This window comes from Chlamydotis macqueenii, chromosome 1 (genome assembly GCF_036417535.1).
Source record: "Chlamydotis macqueenii isolate bChlMac1 chromosome 1, bChlMac1.mat, whole genome shotgun sequence".
In the NCBI taxonomy this organism is placed as follows: Eukaryota; Metazoa; Chordata; class Aves; order Otidiformes; family Otididae; genus Chlamydotis; species Chlamydotis macqueenii.
The window spans coordinates 207,389,340-207,416,765 of NC_141556.1; the positions used below are offsets into that span (position 1 = coordinate 207,389,340).

General features: G+C 38.1%; 1 protein-coding gene across 2 annotated transcripts in view; it reads right to left on the minus strand.

The window, feature by feature from the left end:
* Positions 1 to 27,426, minus strand: part of TMEM135 (transmembrane protein 135) — a 185,744-nt gene that overhangs the window by 129,401 nt on the left and 28,917 nt on the right. For both annotated transcript variants that reach the window (XM_086739648.1, XM_086739649.1), the window contains exon 4: positions 19,723 to 19,756. In XM_086739648.1, coding sequence (XP_086595774.1) covers positions 19,723 to 19,756 — 34 coding nt within the window. The remainder of the gene's footprint in view (positions 1 to 19,722; positions 19,757 to 27,426) is intronic.

Below are 27,426 nucleotides of genomic sequence, written 5' to 3' on the forward strand. Positions count from 1 at the left end.
TTAAAAGCCTGTAGCAAAAATACCACTTCACACTTTGAATGATGTAACACTCTTAATTGAGAAAAATACTTCAATTCCTGTTATAATTATTTAGGAAATACACATTATTATGATTGAGTAATGTTCTACACTTTCAGATATTTACATCAAAAATTACACATACATCGTATTTATCTTCCCACTTAAAACTGAGGAAATTGCCGAGACCCAAAATCACATTAAAAAGAAGCTATCATCCTTTCCCTCCTTCTAGCCTGAAAAAAAAAGAAATACCTCTCCAGAAGATTTGTTTCTAACTAGATAACAGAGAATAAACAGAAGGAGTTACAGGCAGAACTGCTAATAGCATTTTCAGTTCTTTAAAACCTTCCGCTATGTCTTTTAAAAAATTTATTATTTCTGCCTATTTTTTTTTTCTATGACAACTAAGTAGGCCAAGAGCTTTTAAACTAGAGAGGAGGGAAGAGGAAGAAACTTGCTTTGTCTGACAGCAAGGTAAAGCAAAACTACACTATCAGTGTCAGGAAGGTCTTACTAATCACGTTGTTAAAAAGCTCCCCTATCTCCATCCCGGAGAACAGAGACTTCCACGTTTGTCAGAGACAAATAACCTCCGCTGAAGAGAGCACTTTCCACTATCTGCACACACTAACAAAGAATTTAGGTAAGGTAAGCCACATCCCTCCCAGGTACACACCGCCTCTGCGTAACCGGGTGCTAACAACAAACACTGTGTGTCAGAGATGTCACCAAAACCACTCCAAGGTTCCAAATGCTGCATGGCTTCCCTGTTTTCTGTTGTGCTTGCCATAAGATGTTCAGTTGTTTTACATGAGGTAAAAATAATTAAGCATAAAGAAAATCCTTCTTACAGATGTTCAATTAATTATTGCATGGACAACTAGGATAATGAAAAACACACACACAGGTAACAGGCTGCAGACCAAGAAGCAGTGGGAAGCCAAGCGATGTGCTTCAGCAAGCTCTGCACTGGACTTCTCGGGGTCTGACAAGTCAGCCAGCCAACTGCTGGAATCACAGAACCATAGAATGGTTTGGGTTGGAAGGGACCTTTAAAGGCCACCTAGTCCAACCCCCCGGCAAGGAGCAGGGACATCTCCAACCAGATCAGGTTGCTCAGAGCCCCATCCAACCTGGCCTCAAATGTTTCCATTCCAGAGGTGGCATCCACCACCTCTCTGGGCAACCTGTGCCAGTGTTCCACTACCCTCAGCGTAAAAAATGTTTTCCTTGTATATATATTTCCTTGTACTTTTTCCTTCATAGCTCAGGATACACCCACTGCAAAATGCCTTCCTGCTGCTGGAGCCGAACTGGCCCAGGGTACAAGACTCGCCTCACAAAATGTAGATGTGTAAAGTCTTTGAACTCATGCTTTAAAAGCAGATGGAGAAATATCTGTATTGAATCCAAGAGTACAAAAATAGCCATACCAGAAGGGGTCCACGGCCCACCTAGCTCAATACTTTGTCTCTAACAACCAGCACTGACAAATGCCCAGAAAATACCCTCCCTGCTAGACACTTCAGCAAACTACAGGGTAGAGCTGCCAGAACAAGATACAGGATCGTCACATTTGATTGCTCTAATGAATCACTTTTCCCATGACTTCTCTTGTTGCCCAGAAGAAAGCTTTCGGTATCCACAATGTCCTCAGTCAATGAATTCATCAGTGTAGCTTTGTATGTGTTTTGAACAGCTAACAGTTTTCTTTGGCATCCTTTCATTCTTGTATTACAAGTAAATCGTTCATCACTATTTCCCCTCTCCACACAAACACAATTTTACATCCTTGTCTCCTGTTCCTCCTTAGCCATCCTCCCCCAGGCGAAGTTACTTAGTTCAGCTCCTCCGTCCACACACATTCTTCAGCACCTTTGCATCTTTATTTTTCCACGAGGTACTTTCTCTACTTCTATTACACTTTAAAGAGGACCAGAACTGCAGACAGTAGTAAATCTGTCAGCACATCCATGATTTATATAGTGGTGTGATAATGATTTTTCTGGTTTATCCTCTACTCCTTTCCCAATCATCCTTAATACTAAATTAAGGGGGGTGGGGGGTGTTCAATAGCTACACAGTGCTGAACTGACATTTTCCTCATAATTCCAGCTCCTGTCCCTCTGAGTAATAATTCGGAGTCCAACCTTGTGTATATAAAAAAGGGATTTTTCTCCTTACATGCGTTGTGTAGTTACTGCCACTTCGTCAGCAGCAAAGTATCAACAGAGTCTTCAGCAAGTCTCCAGAACGAGCTCTCATTTTCACAATCCCAGATAAACTGTAAATAGTAAAACTTTGTCTTCTCAGCCTACACTTTTCCAGAGCGTTTATGACAATGACAATCAGTGTTCTTCCCCATTACCTGGTGCTTTGCCATAATTCTGTGATTCTCATTTTTGCAGTGCCAACCTGAAATTCTGTGTCTGAATTCAAAGAACTGAAAATGGAGCTAGTGAACATGGCTCCATGAAAACTAGCAACATAAAGAAAGGAAAAAAAAAAAAAATCTGATTCTGTGCTTCTGAGTTCAGTGTAAAGAGGTGTATGCAATTCCTCTGTATTTCTTTTCTACCTGCAAAACAAAAATATTTTACCAGTGCTTCAATCAACCAATCTTGGCATTCTCTTTGTGAACAGTTATTCCCCCTTTTCAGACCAATCTATTTTTCCAGTTTTCTTCCAAAGACACATCTTGAAAGTCTTTAAGCTTTTCAGATTATTATATGAAAGGAAAATCTGTCCACATTTAAAATTCCTAAATGCTATTTTTTAAAATAAAAAACTCAAGTTTGGGGAAAAATAAAAACAAAAACAATTTTGAGATAAGCACACAAAGTACAATATGCTTCACCCTTTTTCCTTATTCTCACCTTCCCATTTTCTTCCTCAGCCACCACATAATACATCAGAAAATTCATAAGCTTTTCCTTCTGCTCCTTTTCTGCTCTACCGCCTACTCCATGGCTCACCAGTCCAACGACAAAAGGGGAGCAACTGCCAGCTTTGCACAGTGGCAATTTGTACAGAACAGCGGTGAACCTTTACTACGTGTAGTCTCACCACTTCCAGCAGCGTCCGCAATCTCAAACTACATTTGCACCAAGCTGCATCCTTCTGGGAGTCATGGGTGGTTTGACCCAACAAAGTTGCTATTTGCAGCAGTCCACGAGGACCGTCATATGTGCTCACCCAAACATTTGTCAACATGATCTCAACTGCCAGTCTAAAAACATTTCAGGATACAAAAAAAAAAAAAAAAAAAAAAAAAAAAAAAAAAGGCATAGATGCTGTCAGAGTTCTTCTGTTTTAATGAGATAGATTTCCTCTCATTATTAATTTTATCAATCTAATAGATATTAAGCAATTGCTTAAAAAAATTCCAAGAGCTCCCCATGGGGTTTTTTTGTCCTCAAAATTCAGCATTAGCACTATTACCAAATCTGTGAAGTATTTTTCTCTAAATCACCTGTTCAAGCTGCCTGCAAACTCTTGCTCCATCTGTTCCCACCCATTTTCCTTAAAAAGCAAGCAATATAAAGAAACACTTTCCTTGTTCATCATGATGTTAACCCATTAGAGTTTAACACAAATACACTCCAGAAACTTGTTCTCATTAACAAAAAAAAGAAAAATATCTCTAATCAGAGAGACGTCCTTTTTTTAAAAAAATTCTTATATTTCTCATCAACACGTAAATATCAGCGAAGTAACACATTATGAGTTCTCTGCATTTAAAACTACAAGTCAAAATTTAAAGGAATGTTTTGAACACTGCTGGAAGATAAATAGTATGCAATGGAGTACAAAACAACAGTAACCATAGATCAGTGTATAATTATTATGTTTGCAAATATTTATTGCAGTGCGTCGAGGCCACTCAAGTAGACGTGGCAGGTTGGAGGGAGTGAGAAGAGACATGCCTGTGCCACAGCCCAGAAAGAGATACATGGTCCTATGGCTTTATTTAGCCCTGGAACATGTCCAGAGAAGGGCAACAAAGCTGGTGAGGGGTCTGGAGCACAAGTCTTATGAGGAGCGGCTGAGAGAGTTGGGATTGTTTAGTCTGGAGAAGAGGAGGCTCAGGGGAGATCTCATTGCACTCTGTAGCTTCCTGAAGGCAGGTTGTGATGAGCAGGGGTTTGGCCTCTTCTCCCAGGCAACAAGCAGGACCCGAGGAAATGGCCACAAGCTGTACCAGAGGAGGTTTAGATTGGACGTGAGGAAAAACTTTTTCTCTCAAAGAGTGGTAAGGCACTGGAACGGCCTGCCCAGGGAGGTGGTGGAGTCTCCGTCCCTGGCAGTGTTCAAGAGGCGGCTTGATGAGGAGCTACAAGATATGGTTTAGTAGCTGTGGCAGCAATGGTAGTGGGAAGACGGTTGGACTAGATGATCTTATAGGTCCCATCCAACCATGTGATTCTATGAATTCTATGAATTCTATGAATTCTAATGTCCATAGCGTGGGACTCGCATCTACAGACTGATGATTTTGCACACAACATGACCTGCAAACTGAAAAAATTATGTTAAAAATGCAAAAGTGAACATAAACTACAGTCTTTGCTTCTTAGGGTATTGCAAAACACTGACTGACTCACTTTCTTCATTTTAGTGCGTAACAGTTTCTTTGATCTAATGATTTCCGTAAATCTCAAGTAATTAGTCATTTACTTTTGCTAAAGGTCATGATGCTCACTAATAGACTGCTATGCTTCTTAACCCAGTGGCAAAATTCCTGTAGCTATAGTTTCCTAACACTGCTCATAACACCCTTCTGTTTTCAGTACACAGCTATTTTGGAAAACTTTCACTGCACAAATTGAAGGTTTTCCACTCCCCGGATCTGTGTTTGAGGCTTCCTTCCAACCCCGCCTTCCACGAGAGGATACTGGTCGACACAAATCAGCTTGACTTTGTTTTAATTTGCTGCTCAAACTACAGATCGCAGTAACTCCGTTCAGTAAAGTTTAAAAAATAATCTTTTTAGTTTGACACACGTTCTTTGACTCTCCACATGCATAATATACAACCCACATTACACACAGGCTGGAATTCAGAGAGAAAAATTGCAGATTTTTGCCCGTTAGTAAGACTTTCTTAACAAGTCTGTGAGAGGCTTTACACTAAAATTTATCAAAATAGAAATATCTTCAACCTTCAGTATATTCACATTCATAAATGGAATATAAGCAGGCAGTCACGGAATTCAGTAAAAATCCTACACAGATTTTCTTTTGGGGAGAGGAGGGGGAGGCGTCTGAGAGCTTTGTTATTTATGACCATGGTGAAGCTCTCCAGTAAGGTCATTCACATCACTGGGTTCCCATTACCTCTTGCTTTGCCTAAGGCCACTAACTTACTATGATTTGCAAGCATTAGCAAACAATGCCCATATTCAAGTTCAGCATATCCATTTCAACACAAAATGGTCGATATTGTACGCCGGAGTCATGGCTCAGGGCTCGAGGGGCCAGTTTGCACAGCTTAACATGCTCAGGAACCTGGTTCAGTTCCCAGCAGTCTTAATTAGGCTAAGAATAAAAGACATGGTGAACATCGGGGTTTGACTGTAAAGCAAAAGGGTTTTTCGAGAAGTCGCTTCTGGGACGGCAGAGAATTCCAATGTGCTAAAAGAAATGTTGTCACTAAAGATAACTGCATATTTTAAATGGGAGAATGACCAAGATCCTGCTCGTTAATAAAAACATCCTTGCAGACAGAAAGGGAGAGAAAAAGAGAGGCAAAACAGTCCAAGTGTTCTTTGAAAACTTTTGCAATGTAATTGACACTTGAAGACTTTTTAACCAACATACTGATCTGCAAAACAACATGTAAAATTATGTAAATTAAATGCTGCAAACAGAATTTTGCCTCAGGAATTGCACAAGCAAATTTGAATGAAAGATTGAAGCCACTAGTTACTTTACCCAAGGTTACGGACATGAATTATTTTCTAGAAATTAAAGCATATATTTTCAAGATCAGAAGATTTACAACTGAAAAAGAATAGAATCATTGACATTTTTAAATATTCAAAGGTGACAATTTATTGAGTTTGATTTTGAGGAAGGGTTAAATAAATTCAGGATTTTTTTTTATGAAGTAATTTAAAAATTACGGAACACTAACCTAACACCTTTTACTGAAAGCGATGCTCACACTTTTTTGCAACCCAGTCTACGGTGGATACCCTTACAAAATTCAGAAACATTGCATATATGCCAACTCATTGACAAAACACATTCTGCCAACGTAAACCAGGTATAAAGTCAAGAAACATATGTTTTTAAATAGGCTGCATTCAGCCCCTCCTCCCGATTCCCACTTCAGATCATTCTTCTCCTTAGAAACACTGAACAAGAAATTCAGGCTTATTCTACCACCGTTCACAAACATCTCCTGCAGTTCTCAGGACTTCAGACGAGCAGCGGCTATTGAAGCACACTGTTGCTTCTGAGCAGAGAACCTCAAATGACGCAACTCCTCCAAAATAATCCTATCTGACAGAACATTGTAATTAAGACATGATAACTGATGTACTATTGAAGTGTCCATAGTGACTAATGGTCTGACTTGCAGATCATTGCTGTACAGTGTGGAAAGGGCAGAAAACATGAGGGGGAGATTCAGAAAAGATTCTACTCTCACACTCATCTCTGGATTTTCCCGTAAAAATGCTATTAAAGTCAGCTGGTCTTCTAAAGACAGAATAGTCTTAAAGACAGGACATTAACTGCAAAGTTTCACATGTGGACAGGGCTCAAACCAACTTAAAAAACTGCCTTAGGCAAACCAGTCAGCTTTAGCTGTAGCTAAAATACATCTTATTCTGTCTTCAACTTTCCCCACATTTACTAGATGTAGTTTGATACTTCAGAATTACTTCCTCCTGCTTTACCAGAAATGATCATAACTCTACATTTTCTAAAACAATTTTTCCACATAGGAGCTCAGCTTCCAGAAAGGATTTTTTTCCTTTCACTTTTCCAACACCAACATTGTTTTCAAGCTGACCTGTCTTCCATCCAGATTGACATTTACAAGCTGTGCTAGAAGTTGTCCTCCTCCGCTTTTCTAACCTTATTAGAGGCATAAGGAGCATATCACAGAGACAAGATTTCAAATGAACCACCTCCCCCTGAATGCCAAACCAGTGACTGTTTACACAGTTAAAAAACTTAGTCTGAGCACTGTTTAAAAACCTACGTATCCTGTAGCAGCATCATATAAATAACTTAAACAGCCACGTGTTAACATCTGCCAGTTTGCACAAGGTTATGGCCAGCACATCTATTATATCTGATTATAAATATAAGTAAAAATGTCTGCTTATTTACAGTAAGACTTTTGAAATCACTTTTATACATAGACACAACACACATTTTTTAACACAGAAAATACTTCTTCAAAATGTAGAAGTGAAAATACAAAAAAAAAAAAATTATTATTTCAGACCATTTGTGCAAAGGTATAGTTTTTGTTTTCCAGCACAGAAAGTGTACAAAAGCAGAAGTAGTTTCCCCAAACAACTGGCTTTTGGACAGAAAAAGCTGTTTATAATTTTTAGACTAAACTTTTTGCTCCAAAACTAGATCTGTGCAACTAGTATTGAAGTACTGCAAGCATACAATTGACTTTTATTTTGACAGATTAGAGTTTTAAAAGGAGCAAAATTATTTCTGGGTTGAAACCGCTGCTCTTTTTGATTATCATTATCCTATAAATGACATTGGGAACAATATCAGACTAGAACTGGCAGTAATATATTAGCAGTGGATATAGGTAACTAAAAGCATGAAGGATTTAATTTCAGCTGAAACAGTTGGAGCACAGAAAATAATAATTAAATGTAATATATGAATAATCAGAAATAATGCACGCTCTATGGTGCCAGCCAGCTCTATGGTAAGATTAACATTATGTGGAAAAATAAATAAATAAATAAATAAATGAGAAATCACAAACCAGCAGGATGAACTTACACTTTTTAAACTGTATTCCTCTTAGAAATGCTTTCATTCTGCATATTTTGAACACAGAACTGACGTTTTCTTCTTCTATAAAACGCAATCAGTACTCCAACATTAGTTTTCATAATATTTCCTCAATCTCAGAAATAATAAACAAACACTTTTATAACTACTACAATCAACACAATAACTGGAAGATTTTAAGTAGGACTGCCAAAACCTCGAAAAACAAAGATTCTGAAATTCTACCATTAAAATTTCCCAGTTGTGTTAAAAGGTAGCAGAGAGGCACAGTGAAAGAGGGTATTTACAGATTTTAGCCAATGCATTTAACAGTTGTGCTGATCCACTGACCTCCGTATCTTTGACTACGCACAAACGCTTCTGCCCATTTCCTTTGTGCTCCAACAAGAGCAAGTCAACTAAATTTTGTGTGTCCCTGGTAAATATGGTATCTGAAAGCAGGTCACTACAACTGTTCCCCAAAACATCAAGAGTTTGAGGAGAATCCAGCTCAAGAACACCTTTCCTTCATTCTGTATGCCTCAGTTCCCCATTTGATAAATTAGATGCATTAACAGCACACTGCCTCAAAGAGTGCCTCGTTGTGCACCACTTCCACGGACAGTAGGATATTCGCTGTCATTCTCAAGCTTCAGGGTTTGGAGTGAGGGAAGGAGTGATGAGCCTGCAGCAGCATTTGACCTGCTTTGCTGAACACCCAAGGTATTTCCCTCCTGTCAGCAGCACCTGGACCCCGAGCATTGTTCTGAAGCAGAGATGAAGACGCAAACAGCAAATATCACTGAAAATTGAAAAAATCCCTCCCTTCTGAAGAAGTTTCCATTTCTACACCTACATTATTACATAAAGAGAAAGGATTCGTTTTGTTTAAGGTCTCACCTCAACATTTGCAGCCCTCGGATTGCGTTTTCTCTGCCACTTTTGCCAGAGCAGACCCATCTCCCCTTCTTCCCAAACCTCACAGATTCTGAAGCAGGAGAGGGCAGCAGAAACTGCCAGGTAACAGGGACTGCTGCTGAGAAAGGAAGAGAATACCTGCATTTCTTGAAGGTTTGAGGAGGAAAATATGACTGTCTTACAATGTAAACTTCTGAGAGAAGGGAATATGACTGCTGAGATTATTGTGAAGTAGGAAGAGCAGAAGACTTGCTCACATAGGCTTCCCCCAAGAAGACTTCTGAAACCCTTTGCTTCCACCAGGAAAAACCTCAACTTTCTTGAAACATTACTGGGATTTCATTTGTTGGGAAGCCTTGAATTCAATCTTGACCTACCTTTTTGATCTATCAAATCACTGCCCAGAGCAATGCTCGTAATCAGAAATGCTATGTGCACTAGAGATGGGTGTCTGAGAGCTCTTCAGAACCTTAAGTTACGCATTACTTTCGTCTCAGTTACTAACCAGTAAAGAGTTAACTGTAAAAGTCAACTAGCTCTCTTCAGCACTTACTATATTGCTGACATGAAATTCTGTGTAAGTTATAAGCTTTAGCTGAGAGGTAGGTTTCAGAACTGACTTGCTATATTGACACTTTTGCTAATTCTAGAAAGTCAAGCCGGTAGTTATTCACTAGAAGAGATCATGTTAAAGGAGCATAAAGATAAGTATTACATCAAACTTCTAACGAGATCCACTGGTAAGTTCAAAATGCAAAGCAGCTTTGCAAAGAAAGCAAGAGACAAAGTATTAAATGTTTTCTCTGACTCTTGCCAAATGTCCTGCTCTGAAGTGATGGATGAGGTTTCCTGAGGCTAAGATGCCAAAGCCAATTAGCCATGTCAATCTACAGGAACGCCAGCTGCCAGGATCTAACTTTATTACTGTATTACTTAAAAGTGAAGACATCAGCAACGTTTAAGTTCACATGACTCCTAATTTTAAAACCTGCATTTTCTAAAGATTTAGTGCGGGAGTAATGACAACGACCTTGTTTCAAGCTTTTAAAATCATCACAGAGTGCCATGAACTAGCCATAATTTGATTATGTAAAGTATTCTGTTAATCAAATTAGTCCACATTATGCTCTATTCAAAAGAAAGTAAGACTTTAGCTTATTTCCCTCCTCATAGGAGTTTTATATAATATTTATATTTAAAAGTAGCAATTTATTTCAGTATTGCCTGTTTCAGTTGCCAAACTGCCTATCCCACAGAACATGATACGTGTAAAGTATATAGCTTACCCATGTATGGCATCTAATTCTGAATTCCAAAATAAAATTTTTGGAAAGTGTCTTGAGCATTTATTGACTAGAATAAAACATGCCCAAGTCTTCGATTATTTGAAAACATCTGCATTTAATTTCTAAGCAAGGAGTTTGGAAATGCTGATCATACAATACACTTCCCTGCATAGTCACCACAGTAAACTCAACGATTCTGTGAAAGGGTAAAATTTTTCTTCTGCTCAGGTACCTTTAGAATAGATCTGAACATTACTGTCAGGAATTAAAAAGCACCCATTTCTTTTCAACAACTTCTATATTGCTCCAAACTACAAAAAAAAAAAAAAAAAGCTCATTTTCAAGTCGTCTATGTTAACTTTATTAACATCTTATTAGAAACCATTTTGGCTTTTTGCTACTACAACATTTACGCTTCCTTTACTTTACCACTCCAGTATACAACTGGCACACGGTATTAACAGCATCTCTTCCTGAACTGTGCTGTACCCTGGGGATGCTGAGAGAATGAGACAAAAGCAGAAGCATGACAAGGTCAAGAACAGTTACAAGCTGTCTGAGAAGAGAAAATTAACTTTCTCTTCCACAATCTTACTCAAAACTGGGTTTAGTTAGCTTTAATTATTTCTATTTCTGCAAACAAATGCAAAGAAAGAAGCATTAGAAGAAAGAAGAAGCATTAGAAGAGCTTAAAATTAATAAAAGCTAGTTCTCAATTACAGATTCTACTTGTCAGAGTGCAAACCAAAGGAAAAAGAGATCAGAAGTAATGAGTATATTCTAGTTAGGTAGATCTCTGAATCTGTAAGCATTCTTGTTTCATTATGATTTTTTCCTTCATTTGAGATGTTTCTGAAAGACAACTTCATATTTTGAAGATTTATTTTGCAAAATAATCTAAGTGTCATTAGCGCCCAAGAATGCTGTATTTCATTACCATTTAACTACAGAGGCAAAGATTGACTATTGAAATTATATTTTAAAACCCTCACATTTCTCACTCAAACACACTGCCTTCAAGTCTAAACTAATATGTGATTAGCTTTCTTCTTTGAGATCGGCTCTTTAAAATCTGAAGGATAAAAATCTATCAATCTTGGTTCTTTTTCTTGAGTTTGGTAAACCAGATTACATTCAAGTCCTCCGTCATTGTCAAAAAGTGTATTTGTGATCCCTGACTGTCCATGCTGTGACACCAGCCATGCCCTGAGCATCATTCTGAGAACGAGGGGCTGAGTATGCCTGGCTTTATACCATAAGACAGAGTAAATGATATGAAGGCCAAAGAACAAATGTTGGGTGAGCTCCATCTGAGTATGCCTTCTGTGAAATGGAAAAGATTCAAGTTCTTTTTTTTCTACTTCATTTTTCCATTACGATTCAGGCAGCAAAGAAGCAAAAGCTGCAGAAGAGGCTCTCCTTCTAAATCTAGATGACAAAATAGTAGAAAAATACCATGCTGCAACAAAAGGCAGGATCATCAAGGAATATCGCATGACCTGACAGAAGCAGAAGCAAACAACTCTTCATAAAATCCCAGGTTACAATGTGGGCCAAAACAGTAACAAAAATACCACTGTCAGAAGTGGGGATTCAGGACTCTCAGCTGAGCTTCAAACTTGAGACGTGTTAAGGAGGAAGAATAGATTAGAACTGTAACCTCAGGGAAAACACTACTGAGTTGAGTCTAAAGTGATACCAGAGAAGACTTGTTCCTTGTTAGCGCTAAAATTAAAGGTTTAATTTTTGAATTTCTGTCAGAAGTTATCAACTACAGCCAACCACAAGTCATCACCTGAGGCAGTTTGTCCATGCGACAGCAGAAATTTTGCCATAAGTTGGTACCCGAGACTTGTTTCTAGACAGTACTAAATTCTGTCCTGTTTGCTCTTCCCTTACCCGGGCAGCGACGACAGATGCTTCCCTAGGGAGATCGGTACATCAATTCAGAACACTGTCCCAGCACTGGGCTTTGTCCTCCACAAGACGGAAATCACTTTACAATCCTGAGTTCTAGCTCACCGTGGTTTTCAATGAGGAAAACCCAAGAGCTTCCCTGGGAGTTCTCAAACAGGAATTTTTCCCTCTACGTTAAAAGGGAAGTCAGAAGCAGAATAGCAGAGAATCATAGAATCATCGGGACTGAAAAAGATCCGTAAGATCATACAGTCCAATCACTAATGTAACACTACCAACTCCATGTCACCAAGGATGGTGACTCAATCACTTATCTGAGCAGCCTGTTAAATGCTTGACAACTCTTCTGGTGAAGAATTTTTTCCTAATACCAGTTGAAACCAAATATCAAAGTACTTCTGCTGTTTTAACAATAACTTGCAAAAAGAAGAAATATGATGACTTACTATTCTAACAACAAAGCTAGCCTGGTACTTAAGGGTTTTGCCTGCAAGAAGAAATTATTTCACTTCAACTGACACACTACCGACTCAAAAGGTGACGACGCAAGGAATGAGAGGGGCATCTGCCCTGGACACCATTAGAGAATAACTACACACGGTCCCTGCTAGCTGCTGCTGTAACCAGAAGAGCGGCACAGGTAACAGTGACAAAGCAAGGAATAAATGATGGCAGGAGGACAGCTAGCATCCTGGGAGACAAGTGTCTCACGCATTTACTTGATGCACTTTCCATTATGGAGATTACTTCTGAAATTTTAGAAAACTAAATTAAAAATTCCAGGTATTCCTATCCTGGCTAGCATGCTAAAAGAATAGGTAAGCTCCCCAGTCCTGACAGTCCTTGTTTAATGTTTATACCAAGAATTACATGAAAGCACACAACAAAATTAATTATCTAAGAAGAAAAGGGAGGAGTGGCTATATCCATTTTACTAGAATCCAGCACTTCTAAAAACTTTAAAACATGTATTGAGTAAAAGTAAATGCATCTCCCTTCTACATTCTGGACGGCCTCTGTCTTTTGACTAAAATGGAATTGTTCCCAATGGAGAAGAAAAAGAGCTAGTCAGTGCTCGTTTATAAAATGTCAGTTTAGTCAGTTTAAACAGAAAATATTTTCTTGTGTTACAATAAATAAACTGTATAACCAAATATAATAGTTTGCCAAAACAAATGGGACATGTTAAATACGCATTATTTCACAGAATTATCAAAGAAGAAGTGACAATCATTAACTTTATTTTAAAGGATATTTCTGAATTGGTACCTAATGTTTTACAGCATGTAACAGGACTAGGTGATAATTTCTCAGAGTTGCAAGTTATGCAAATGACCAAAACATGATTTTCTAGTCAAATAGCAGATTATTAAAAAAAAAAAAAAAAAAAAAAACCAAAACAACAACAACAAAAAAAAACCCAACAGAAAACAAAAAACCACCACTTTCAACCTGTATTATTCACAGTATCCTGCTGCGTTTAATTGCAGCTGCCACAAGGTATTTCTTGAAACATTCGTAACAGCTCAGACATTTTGGCAATTTTGTATAGAAAGCACTTGACAAGCTGCTGAGAAAAATCACTCAGAAATGCTCAGTGTCAGAGGACCTCTGGTGTGCAAGTACCTTCCTTTACAGTATTACCAGTTCACCTTTAGCAAAAACTAAAAGCTACAGAATTAGCAAAAGCACACAGCTTAAAAGTGGGTTTCTGTTGTTGCTTTTTCGTCTTGTCACAGCAACTCTCACTCCTCTCCCTTTCATCCATCCATGTATCACCCCCACAAAGCACGAAACATGAACACAAATTTAGCGTATATGGAAAGTGATATCGGAGTGCCCTTGGCCTCAAACATTCAAACCACGTGTTACACTCTGCCATATCTCTAGCAAGCTTGTTATCCACTTTGCTGCCTACACGTGCCATATATCCTAAATTAGGCTAACAGCTTTGATATTTAAAAAACATTACAAAGCAATAAGATTTAGTGATTGCTTTCAATCACTACGACTTCCATCCTGTAAAAACAAAAACAAAAACAAAAACAAAAAAAAAAAAACAACCAGCACAAATATCTGGAGTTATAGCTGACAAGAGCACTGGATACTAATTTCTCCATTCAACCCTGTGGGATTTAAGTCTGTGCTTCAGCATTTCTGCATGCACCTAGATGAAATATTTCAAGCTTTAAGAGCACAACTTACACGTGCCCTTCACATTGACTGGTTGGAATAAACAAACATACAGTCAAAACGAACCCAGATTTAGCCTATTCACACAACTGAAAAACAATTCAACTGTGAAACTGCTCGGACTACTTTAAAACTGCAAGAAACCTTGTGCTCAGCTATATTACTTGTGCGCTATCGTATACAGAAGCAGAGCATCACCCACTATAACACCTTTGATCAACTCATTCAGTTCAGTATTTGTTTAATGTGAACAGTATTTTTTTAGTAGCTTTATTTCTTAACCGGACTTGAAATACAAATAAAAAAGTATTTCTGAAATCGCAGACACAGGGAAGGGAAGGAGCTGGTATGTCTGAGAGGAACAGCAACAAGGTAAGCAGGCTTTCAGCTTCATTAGCAGGCTGATGAAAGTGAACATGGTCACAGCAGCTCTCAGAGATTTTTGAAAAAACATCACCAGTTTGGATGTAAAAAAGCATTTCTCTTCATTATCACTGATGTTTAATGCATGATCACTGCGTTCGACTGCATTTGGGAAGATGGACCCTTCCTCCCATACCCTACTTTCACACTACTGACGACAAGCGCGGCTGTGTATTTCTTACTCTGAAACAGTATCTCCTCCTCTGTATTAAACCTATGTTTAATACGTCATCAATGGAAGATGCACTGATGACCTAACATCAGCACAGCAATAAATAAAACACGAGATCTTCATATTTCTTCGTAAACTTTATCCAGATGCAATCGCTGACAACAATTTCTCCAACTCCTACATCCATGACTTCAGTAATACCCGTCTCTCTTTCTGGGCTCTTACTAAGTATCTCTTCATATTAATTACCTGGAGTACTGTGTCCAGTTCTGGAGCCCCCAACACAAGAAGGACATGGACCAGTTGGAGAAGGTCCAGAGGAGGGCCACAAAGATGATAAAAGGGCTGGAGCACCTCTCTTATGAGGACAGGCTGAGAGAGTTGGGGCTGTTCAGCCTGGAGAAGAGAAAGCTCCGGGGAGACCTGATAGCGGTCTTCCAGTACCTCAAGGGGGCCTACAAGAAAGATGGGGAGAGGCTGTTCAGTAGGGCCTGTTGCAATAGGACAAGGAGTAATTGTTTTAAAATAGTGGGGGGTAGATTTAGATTGGAAATTAGGAAAAAATTTTTTACAATGCGAGTTGTAGAACACTGGAACAGGTTGCCCAGAAAGGTGGTGGAGGCCCCATCCTTGAAAACGTTCAAGGCCAGGCTGGATGAGGCTCTGAGCAACCTGATCTAGTCAGGGATGTCCCTGCTCCTTGCAGGGGGGTTGGACTAGATGACCTTTGAAGGTCCCTTCCAACCCTAACCATTCTATGATTCTATGATTCTAACTGCAACAAAATTCATCCTTTCCCCACAAACGCATCATTTTCTTTATCATCTGCTCACTGGTTTAACTAGAACAGAGCCTATGTTTTCTCACCGTTCCTCCACTTGTTATACTTGCAACACTCCCACAAACCAATTCCCATTATATCAGCCCAGCTCCAGCCCCTGCATGTCTCTTGCCACAATAAATTCTCATTTCTCATCTTTAGATTGTACTCCTCTGCCTCCTTTTCTTTCTGTCTTTCTTGTTGTATTTTTATAATTTATACCTTTCCACTCCCTAATGCTCTCTCTATAGCTGGGCCCAGATTCCTACTCTTCTTCCTCCCACCACACTCAAGAACTGGTTCTCAACAGCATCGCTCTGCCTTTTGCATCCAGATGCCTTATCTTACGCTTGAGCTTTACATCGTAACTCGTGACCCTCAAGCGTAACTCATTAACATTAATATTTCCAATTTCCTAAGTACACCACCATACATTAGAAGCCGTAGTAGAAAGCAAAGAAAGCCTTTGATACACTGATGTACAGTTTGAATTTCAAACTGAGCATGTAAAGAAACTTCCACTTTTTTTTTTTATAAAGAAAAAAAAACCCAGCATTTTGTAGTTTAGCATATACTAGGATAACTGCCTTTTCGGTGTAGCATTGCAGTGACAATATATTCATTTTCCTAAATTTTTGTTTCGAAAATGTTTTATATCAAATTGGTCCTAGTCCAGGTTAGTCTCTTCCTATCTTGCACATTGAAGGCAGCCTTTGTTTCGTTCGTTTTCAACACAAAAAAAAAAAATCTAATGCAAAGACACAGTTTCAACTTAAAAGTGACATCTCAACTGTTGAGCTGCTCACAATGAAGTATGCCATAACTGTTTTGAAACATTAGAGCTATACGTCTTACTCTGGGCAGTCATTAATATCATCTACTTCTCCAGACAAAAATAACTGAAGAGATTACATTTCACTTTCCACCTTTTATTGGAATCTTGGGGTTCCTTTTGATCTCAAATTATCCATAAAGTATTATCCTATATGATCATCACCAATGCATCTCTTGCAATCCTAGAAATTTCTTGACTTCAACATGTGCAATCCAAAATAGAACTTGAAAGGCTCTGTGCTTCTGTGTGTTGCACAGCACAGACCTGCTGCTCTGCTCCGGGTTATTACAGAAACGTCAGGTCTCAGACTGTAACTAGGTAAAAATTTCCAAACCCACGTGTTCAATAATGTTAGGGCTCAAGCAAATTAATTTACTTCTAAAAACTCTGACTGGCTTCCAGTGAGAAGCTCGGTTGATTTTAGACTCTGTATATCAAAATTAAAACTACGAAACTTCACTCCTACACTTAGTTCTAGTTCTTATCTTGGAGGGGGGAAGAAAAATCCAAGCCCTGAAGTGCATTGTTGTATAGCTTCTATTTAGCACAAAGTTAGTCTAGGAAAACATTTTTATTCACATTTTCCATAGAGTATATATAGCCTAAACAGCTTATTTTTAATCTGTCATTCTATTGTGTAAGCAAGCAAGGAAATGCAATGGGGAAGTTCAGGTTCACATAAATCTATAATCACTGACTTATTTAAAATTAGCCAGGACACTTATTCACATGCTTCTAGTAGCTCCAGATTAAAAATAAATTAAAATGTCACCTTTAGAACAGGAGTCCTTGGACTCACTGCCTTTCATGTTCTACTGCATTGCACTCACTGAACTGGGAAACGGCAGCCATGCATAAAGGCTTTAACACATCTTTTCCTTTTCACTAAGTAAATTCATCTCTGAGGACAAATTGTCATGCATTGCCAACAGGACAATAGAAATAAAATTTTCTTACTTAAGAGTCCTAATACGGTTATAAAAATTCACTGCATCAACAGTCACAATAATTGCATATAACAACTAATAAAGCTAATTACAATTACCTCCTGTTTGTCTAACCGGGCAAAGGCGCACATGAAGAATCACAAAAAATATCTCAATTATTATCGCTTAGGCTGCAAAACACAGTTGAGCAAAATGTGAAACAAAACAAAGGAATACACTTAGTTCAGTGAAAATCTTAACAGGTCCTGACAGCAGCTTTACAGAATGCAAGATACGCAGTGTAATTTCACAATCTACCTGCCATTTCTAACGATTAAAATTTGCCAGCTTTCAGAATGGGGCATGCTGCAATCTAAAGATGACAGAAATAAATGTTTTAAAGGCATATCAAATTTATAAGTGAATCCTACTAAATCATATAAAGTTGTAAACCAAAGACAAGCAGCACAAATAGAGAAGCATTTACAGCGATTACACAGCTTGCTAACAAGCTAAGTATGTCACGATGAAGCGCAGTTTACGAAACAAAACCCAGTAGCCCTGAGTTCACCAAAGATTTCTGACAAAAATAAACCATTATGCTGAAGAGAATATCCATTGCATCAAATGGCATCCCTAAAATGTTACTGCATCAGTTGACTTTTCCCTTGTAACTGGCCAACATCATGTGAACTGTGTGGCATCACAGCTTCAGAGCCATGAACACGATAATAGCTTTCCCAGAATCGGGATACTCAGAGATGCTGCTATTTAAGCACATCTATTTCACCCTTCTCTTGAAAAGTCCGTCCCAACTGAATGATGACATGCCCAACTAAGTATCACCACTTTTATAACCTATGTTTCCTGAACGAGGAGTCTCTACATAGTTACTCTTTGAATTCAAGGAAAACTTCAAACCTGTCAAGGTTAACGTATCCTCGTAGGAATCCAACTTTGTTCTCATGTCTTACTGAGGGTCTGAACATCTACTAATTAAATTCCAAGAATGGGATTTGTCACCTTTTCAAAGAAAAGGAATCCTAAAGGATACTATATGAGTCACCCAAGTCAAGCAGCTATAAAAGTTTAAAAGGCACCTGACAATAATAAAATTAATGTCAAGAATTAATTTCCTCTCTTCTGAAGTCTGTGAACTCCACTCATGAGTCTGTCTGTAATGACAGGTAGTACATGAATAACCCAAGAAACCACTTCTGCCTAAAAGAAATTGTTAAACACCAGAATTTGAGAGAGAAATCTGTTCCGCAAACACATAGAGGGAGTTTCCTGGATATATACCTGCTAGCAAAGACGTGATGTCACCTCCTTCCAAAATGCCCCCTCCCAAAAACTTCAGAAACAAGAGTCACCATCAATGACTTTACAAGGATGGAAGCAAAGGTATCAGTTTTATCACTCCAGTCTGTGTTGCAATATATCATTTTTGTCTCATCACTTTTACTCATGAATCTCTTCGTCATCATAATCAAAGAGTTCTGCACTTGCACAACCTTATGGAGGCCCCAGCAAATTGTTACACTAGTCTGGATCACAGCTCTTCGGTTGTTTCCTTTTTTCTGTAGTTTCCGTTACTCTTTCCACAACTCAAACTTTATAAAAACCTCTGGTAATTCTTTTGGCATAAAAAAAAATCATCTCTAAGGGATTATGATGATGTAATGAAGTATTACATATTTAGAAAAAGTTAATGTACAAAGCATCTTTCAGATAAATTCACTATTGTTATGTATCTGAATGAGATTATAAGGAATATGACATAAAAAAATTAGAACTATACAACCATGTGGTAAAAATGTTTGCCTGTGCAATATCTGGTATCAGTTTGACAAAGAAGTAATTACAGAACTAAAGTATATGGTGTTGGATTACTCATCTGCAAAATAACGAACACTAAAAGCACCAGATGCCATTCTACTATGGCGGGGATATATAAAACTACTCATTTTCCTGTGGCTACGATATAAGAAATTTTGAGCATAGCACCACAATGAAATGTATTTCAGCCTCTGCTTTAGAGCTACTTCCAAAAGACCAATAGTCAAAATTTGCTCTTAAGATAACTTTATTTACCTAGTAACATATAATTCTTAAAGAAAAAGAAAAATCCTAGAAGCATCAAAAAAAGAAAAAATCTCAGCATCCATTTTAAACAAGATCATTTCCAATAGATCTTACATATTTTTACTCTTGAAATAAATGACTACTTACTTGATTGGCCATGTAAATTGTGAGGAGACCTCTCCTATAAACAGAAATCATAAAATTAGTGAATGAATTAAACATTTTTTGCACACTGAAGAAAAACACTTTAAGCATTAATAATACTTCAGTAAAGAAGAAGGTTTAAAAAACAGGTTACTGATGGAGGATGAAACATTACCACCCTATAGAAAAATAAGTATGGAACCAAAAATAGCACCTTGATAGCACGCTATCCAAAGCAGTGAGGAATTACATGAACCAAGTTATATATAGCAACTTGCTACTGCACGAGTCCTGAAGCCTTCATGAGGGGGCAAGGCACCTTTGAATTTACGCAGTACTTACCACAAAACAAAAACCCACACCCGAGTTGGTAACGTAAGCATACAAACTGTGGCCAAAGCCTACGTTAAACTGTGAATTTACAGAAAAGTGCTTGTGTGTAAGCCTCCGGTTTGTGACCAGCGCTATGTAACTCAAGGTGCCTTAGCCCTTCTGTTTACATTACTATGAAAAGTGTTTGCTACTGAGATGGATGATGCAGAAGTCTTGGCTAAAACCAGCATTTCCTGCCTTTTCTAGTTGAGAGTCAAAATGCCAACAGTGCCCTGGCACAGCTGCCACCATTTTCTCTTCTAACATTTATCTATTTTTTTTTCTTTTTTCCCCCTTCTATTTCCAGATCTGTCCTTACGTCTCAGCCCACAGCTCACACTGCTATTTAGACAGGAAAAGTATAAACTTGAGCTCACGCTTTCACACTTTGCTGATGCTACTGCAGCACAAGACCAAAACTGAACTCTTTACACAGATGTGAGCTGCTCCAGTAACAGGCTGTATTAGATGTCACTGTAGGGTCCACACTACAACAGTTATTTTCTGTACATCATTCACAAGTCACCATTGGCCCTCAGAAAGTGGAAAACCTTACCGCTGCGGGTTTGCCCTCATTCCTTCATCCACTTCTGCAAAGATTAGCTTAGAGACTATGGCCAAGGTTTGGAAAACTGCTGTTACAGAGAAAACTTTAAAGTAACATAGAAAGCATCACATGTTTAACCATTAAAGTTTCTCAATATGGAACTGAGTTTATAACCTGATCTCACCTTTGTCTTCACCTCATTCAGGATATTTTTGTATTCTTACTACATGAATAACAGAAGCTCCAATCCAGGCTTGTATGTTCCATTTTGTCATGAGACTAAGTTTTCAAGCATTAAGAGAACAGTATGTTAACTGAACGCATCTTGCTATCACAGGAAAATTCCTATTGCATAGTTCCTAGGCTATAACTACCAAAAAAAAAAGTTTATGCAGTATTTTCTTACTCCATGTTTAGCTTTTTATAACTTTTCTGAGCTAGATCAAGATTTTTCACAGCAGATGTCTAAGGTACAGGGATATATTCCACTTAAAAAGCTTTAGTGCTTTTCATATCACATTGAATTGGCAGGAAGCGATGATGCACCACCCTGAGTTCCACAAGTTGCTCTCTGTTCACAAGGAAGATTCAAATTTGGCTTAAGCTCAAAATTTTAACTGGTAAAATCATTTTGGTTTTGTTTTGTTTTTTTAAAAAGCAGAGTTACAAACCTGCTCTTTGTTCTGTGACTTCATCTAGTACCATCCTGCACCAGGTATAAGAAGCAAGACTATCACAGAAATCTAAGAAAAAAAAAAGCCTGAAACTAAAGATTTGGTGAAGATGAGGCACACAAAAAAAACAAAAAGACAAAGAGAGGGAATACGGTCTGTAAATGTTAAAGACACCTCTAAAGTTGTAATAAAGCATCAAAATACCGCCTGATATTTCTGATCAGGAAGGGGTGAAAATCCACAGACTCCCAAGCTGACCTACAAACAACCACCTAGTCTTTCAGTAGATTAGCTCAGATGGTAAAATAATATTGGTGTCTTGACCCTCCTGATTACCAAAGTGGCAGTCAGTACAGTTCTGTGTAATGTGAAATTATTTTAATTTAGTCTTGTGGGGAAAAATATGAGATATTTTGTGTTTCTTGGATTATTTTTTTTTTTACCCCTGTAACAGTATTAAAAGTTTATGAAGAATACGCGAAGCACTCAACTGTTTGGAAATACAGAACTAAATCTACCCATGAGAGCTAATCTGATAACTCAATGCATTTTGAGTATTCTGGAAAACATCAGAACTTCAAAGGCATCCTGCAGTAGCACACTTACCTGCAAGAAGCAACTACCAGCTACTGAGTGACAGATACAGCTTTAAGAGTACAGTGTGTGCATTCACAACTGTATTATACACGGCGTGCACAAAACAGCACGGCTATTGTACATGCACAGAATTTACTTGGTGGATTCTCTCCTTCAGTCTCTATGCCTCGCAAGCAGGGATAACATGGAGGCAGGGTCTCTCAGCCTCCCACTTTTTTTTTTTTTTTAAGTACTAAAAAACTAAGAATTTTGTCCCTGTTGTGGTCCTTTTTGGATAAGTATAAAATGCAACTGGCCAATCGCAAAGACAAAGAAAGGAAAAGGAGCTAGAGAAAAGGAAGTAAAGAATCAGAAGCCACAGTGCAGCTGCAGCGGGACCGACATGAGAAGCAGGCGGTCAGGAGGAGGGAAAACGTGCAGACGACGAATGTGCACAAGCAAGTAACTTCCGGAGCTGAAAATACAGAAAGCTGCTAGATGACATCATCTGAAAGGGCCTGCAGCAAAAGCCCATCCCTATCTGCTGTTGTACGAGGCCCTGGCTAACTCCAAGTAGAAACAGTTTTCTTTCACCTAATTCATTTCTTCTGGGGGAAGGGAAAAAAAAAAAAAAAAAAAAAAAAAAAAAAAAGGACATTGCATAACCCAACCCTGAACCCGACTGTTAAAAGTGGGTGGAAGTTCAGAAAATGTTGCACTACTTTGAAACAATGACAGCTGATGGAAAACAGGACAGAAAGATGGAGGTAAGCCAAGTAAAAGGGTCACTGATACAACCCAAGGACTGTATTAAAACTGCAGCTGGTAAATAAGAAAAGAATATAATTGGAAAATAGTATTACAAGAGCAGAAAATAATTAAACAACAAGAATAATCAGCCATGTCTAGCCACCTGCTCTGGGGAGTTTAAAGACACTAAGAAACACCTAACACTTCATGCCCAGAATCCATGAACCAGTGTTAACATTGATGTCAGCAGCACCTACATCAGCAGGCAGTTACATCAGTGATGGTCGGGTCACACACAAATCCTTACTGCCCTTCACCCCTCCATCACCTTTGTCTCACACCATTTTCTTCCAGAGGCTGCTCTCACCAAGATCTTAATTTCATTCTGGCTTCCCACTGCCACCCTCTCACCTCTTTAACTGGTAGCGTATCTCTCATACTGTGCTCTGTTTCTCATGACACATGAGATCTTTAATTCAAGAAAGAAAACCACAAGCTAGGGGCACAATTCATGAGTGGCAGACCAAGGCTGAACTAGAACAAGCACATGTCAACATCCAAGAGAGATGCGTCTGTGGGACAAGAGATGGGATGGCATATCCCGGTCCATCCTGCCAGTCTGTTGAGCTAAACTAAAGAACTGAAGAAAAACTGTTCTGAAAAAGTCTCAACAAGACTGGTATCTTTTACCTAAGAAGAGGATTGCATGAAAGCAATTACATTTTTCAATTACCAATGACTAGTAGTGTTCAGCATACTTTCATTTAGCTTCTCCTACATTCTTCATGCTTTCACGTGAATATTCTTATATGCTTGTCAGAGGACTAAGCAGGCAATGTATCAGAGATCAGTTATTCAAGATAGGTCACATCATCTGTGGCTGAACAATTCCAGACTTGTGGATCACACAGAGTGTGATGTCTTGAAGTATTTCCAACTTAATCACTGCAACCACTACTGAGTTATTCTAATGCTACTTACCTTTACAACTTACACCCTACTTTAGACAAGAATCTGTCCAGTCACTGGAACTGGTTACATCTTTGCCTCCACTGTAACACTACAGAGTCCAACCAAGTCACCCACATACCATTTCTTAAACAAAAAACGAGCTCCTTTAGTTTTTCCACAATGTCTCCTAAGATTTTAGTCATACTCATGGCTCTTTATTGGAACTGTTCCAGTTTTTCCGAACTCATCCTCAAGGACTTAAAATGAACATGCAGGAAATAAAAGATAGACTAAAGATTTCCTATTCTTTGTTTAATCAATAGTGTTTTAAAGAAACCACTAAGCACTACTCTCAGGCTTTGAATTCATCTACCTGTGAGCAAGGTTTTTAAGTGCTGTAAATTCTGGAAAACTTACTTGAAGCCAAAGTCCAATTCCCCTTACACACGAGTTAAAAATCCTATTCATGCCAACAGAAGCAATGACAACTGTCCAAATCTGCATGCCAACATATTGTTTGTAGAACAGTTTCCTAAAGAATGTTTTCTTGCTTAGCTGGACACACTATAAAATTCAAAGAATAAATTTACTTTCACAAGTAGTATGAGCTTTTGCTTCATATAATAGTAAATCATACAAAATAAAAGTTTTAAAATACAACTAAGATTTTTTTTTTCTATGAAACTCACTGCCAGTTCTCTCTCCGTATTTATGGTTCTCCTTCCATATATTTATGGTTTTCCTTAGAATTGTTGCTAAGCTAAAGAAAACCAACAACAAAAAAAAACAAAAAAAAAAAAAACTTTTGCCTGAAGGTAGGATGAATCCTTAGAACATACTTACGCTTATGGCAATTCTAGCATAAATTGATTACTACAACCACAGCAGTACTCCAAGAAATTTTCCAACAGAAAGCAAACACCTTCTCTTTTTCTAAACAGTCACAGAAGAGAGGTAGGTGTCTGTCATTTTTAAGTCGCTCTGGTCTCAGTATTCGTTCCTCTTTTTGAATATTTCTTTCTTTCATATGTTTTGTTTTGCCTTGTCCACCTTACATGTCTAAGACACAGCACTTCAGTCCCTGCAGTTTTCTCATTAATAGCTTTTTTTTGGCAATACGAAGTTTAAAGTATTGTTTCTGTATTGTCTTATTTCAGTTAAATTACAAAACTGCCCAAGCAGATATCCTGAAATCCAGACATTCAATGCAATTAATTAAACATATTTGAACCATTCTAATTGCATTTTTACCAGTCTTGTGGTTTTTATGATTACATTTTTTTCTTGCTCAAAACTAAAGGGGAAATAAGTGACTATGTCAGAAATAACAGGCAATAACTACAGCAAGATGAATACCACTACGTACAGAATACACATAATTTAACTAAACAGGCAACTCTATCGGGGAGAACAGCTCTAGGTGTGGGCTGTACCAGTGAGTCAGTAAATTCACAGTACGGGGCAAGGAACACACCGGGGCAAGCACACCCAGGCCCCATACTCTGCTACAGCTCTTGTAACCCAGCGTACAGCAGCAGTCAGTAGCGGAGATGGTTAGAAGGAGCCTGAAGATGGAGAAAGCAGCACGTTAAAAATCTTCCTGCATGCGAGTAAGAGAACATATTCTGTGATGAAACAGCCTCACTAATGGGTTATGTTTCTCCACATACAGAGTAAATTTAAACAACTGGAGGGCAATACCTGACAAAATGAAAATAGCCAACTCACTGCTAAGACAAGAATAGTTTTAGCTTTGCTATAAAACTTTCTAACTTCAACCTCAGTCCAAAACGTCATGTTCCTACATTTACTTTTCCAAAAATTCTTAGTGTTGTCAAACCAAGAAGCCTGACCTGAGAATAAATAGGTACAAGTCAAATTCACCTTTTCTTGTGACCTGTATGACAAGATCTGAACTACACGTGGCTTTAATGTAATGAATTTATGAAAAAAAAACGAATTTTTATAAGTTTCCTACAGATTCAGGTTTGAATTTTATACAAATATCACTGTTCAATGAGTCTGCTGCATATTCTGACAGTTATCACCTTATTAGCCAATAATCCTTTTCTGGATTCTCCACAAGTCTTAAGAATCACAAATAAAACCACTTTGAAAGGAATCAGTGGATTCAAAGGTACATATGGGGTGGAATTAAAAAAAAAAAAAAAAAAGGTAAAGAGCACATAACTTACGTTGTACTGACTTCTTATGGTAAAATTTGAGAATATTTGCCCTTTTTTTTTTTTAAAAAAAAAAAAAGATAGAAAGGGTTAACTCTGGCTTTAATTTCTGAACATAAACTAAGAAGCTAACATAATAGTTTGTAATGACTCCCCAGACAGGATTTGTGGTCTGCAAAAACAGGAAGAATTCCTCCTCCCAGCTTCCCTCCCCCCTACACACTGTAAAACACACCACTTCATAACCTGCAGAATTAAACCAAACACACAAATCACAGGTTTCCCCTGAAAAGAAAAAGGTCAAAATGAAGAGGGGGTGGTTTTTTTTCTGCTCTACAGCAGCTCGACACCATAAGCTAACCAACTATAGATCTGGAGCTGCGATTGCATCCCTGTAATAACGCAAGTACTACAGATTATGTTTAGGGTATCGTTAATCTCTCACACCCACCAATTTCCTACTGACAGCTGGAGGCCAGCAGCAAAAATCTGGTGCAAAAGTTCATTTAAAATCAGCAGGAACAGATAAGCTTTCAAAATAATGCTGAAAATTATGAAAACAGAGCTAAGCAATAAGTTTTCAAAAAAGAAAATTATTACTTTTTGAGCTTAGTAAATACTAGTAGCAAGTCCTTCACATGAAGATAATGCTCAGGCACATAATTTCATGTCAAAAAATAGAGTTTAAGGACTCACAGGCCACCATTTTTCTTAAGGAATTTTCTATTTCAAAATTTTAGGTTGTTTAAAGTAGAAAATGGACACTTTACAGGTTGAGAAAACAAAGTTCCTCAAACCTGCAGCTCAGTAATACTTGTTTCGAGCACATTACATGTTAAGTAAAATGGTTATTTTTTTCTTGCAAATACTCAGAATTCGTTGTTCTTAAAAGGAAAGAAAAGAAACTCAACATGTTCTATGATTTGAACACATGCCAAAGAAAGGGTATGAGAAAACTGGAAAGGGAGAGAAGCCAAAAAGAAAATATATCTACAGTAATACATTCCAGTTAAATTAGTACCAATAATTCTTACTGGGTTTTCAGCTAGTGCAACACAAGATAACATCTACAGTTTAACTTAACTGTTTTATACTCTATTTTAAACATATTTTCTTTCAACATTCCCTCCCTCTTCCTCCTCTCCCAGTTTCTCTACGGTATCTACAGAGTCAATAGAGTCAAAACAAAGGCTGACCTACAGAGGGGAAAAAACCTCTTAATTAAAGTGTGATTTAACCTCACAAGATCTCATGAAGAGATAAAAATCAGATTCTGAAAAGCCTGTTAGTTTCATAAAAAGGATTGACTAGTAGATAACAGAACAATAACAAATCAATCAAACCTCAGGAAAAGAAATGAAGGATTTCCAGGAATTTTTTAAATTATACACATTCTTGGTATAGAAGGTCTATCTAGTGTTAAATAAGGCCCCACATAACAATTTCTTTGGACTGTTGATAGTAACACAGAATTGTTTTTAATCGGCTCTTTCAATGAAAAAGCAAACACTCAGTTCTTTTCTGGACACCTCAGTCGGGATAGAACATGTGCTGCTTGGCCACTCTGTTTGGAAGGTATGCACACAGGGCATGCAAGCGAACACTCTCTTTTTGAGCAAAACTTCCATGGGGATCCTTCGCAGCAGAGAGTCAC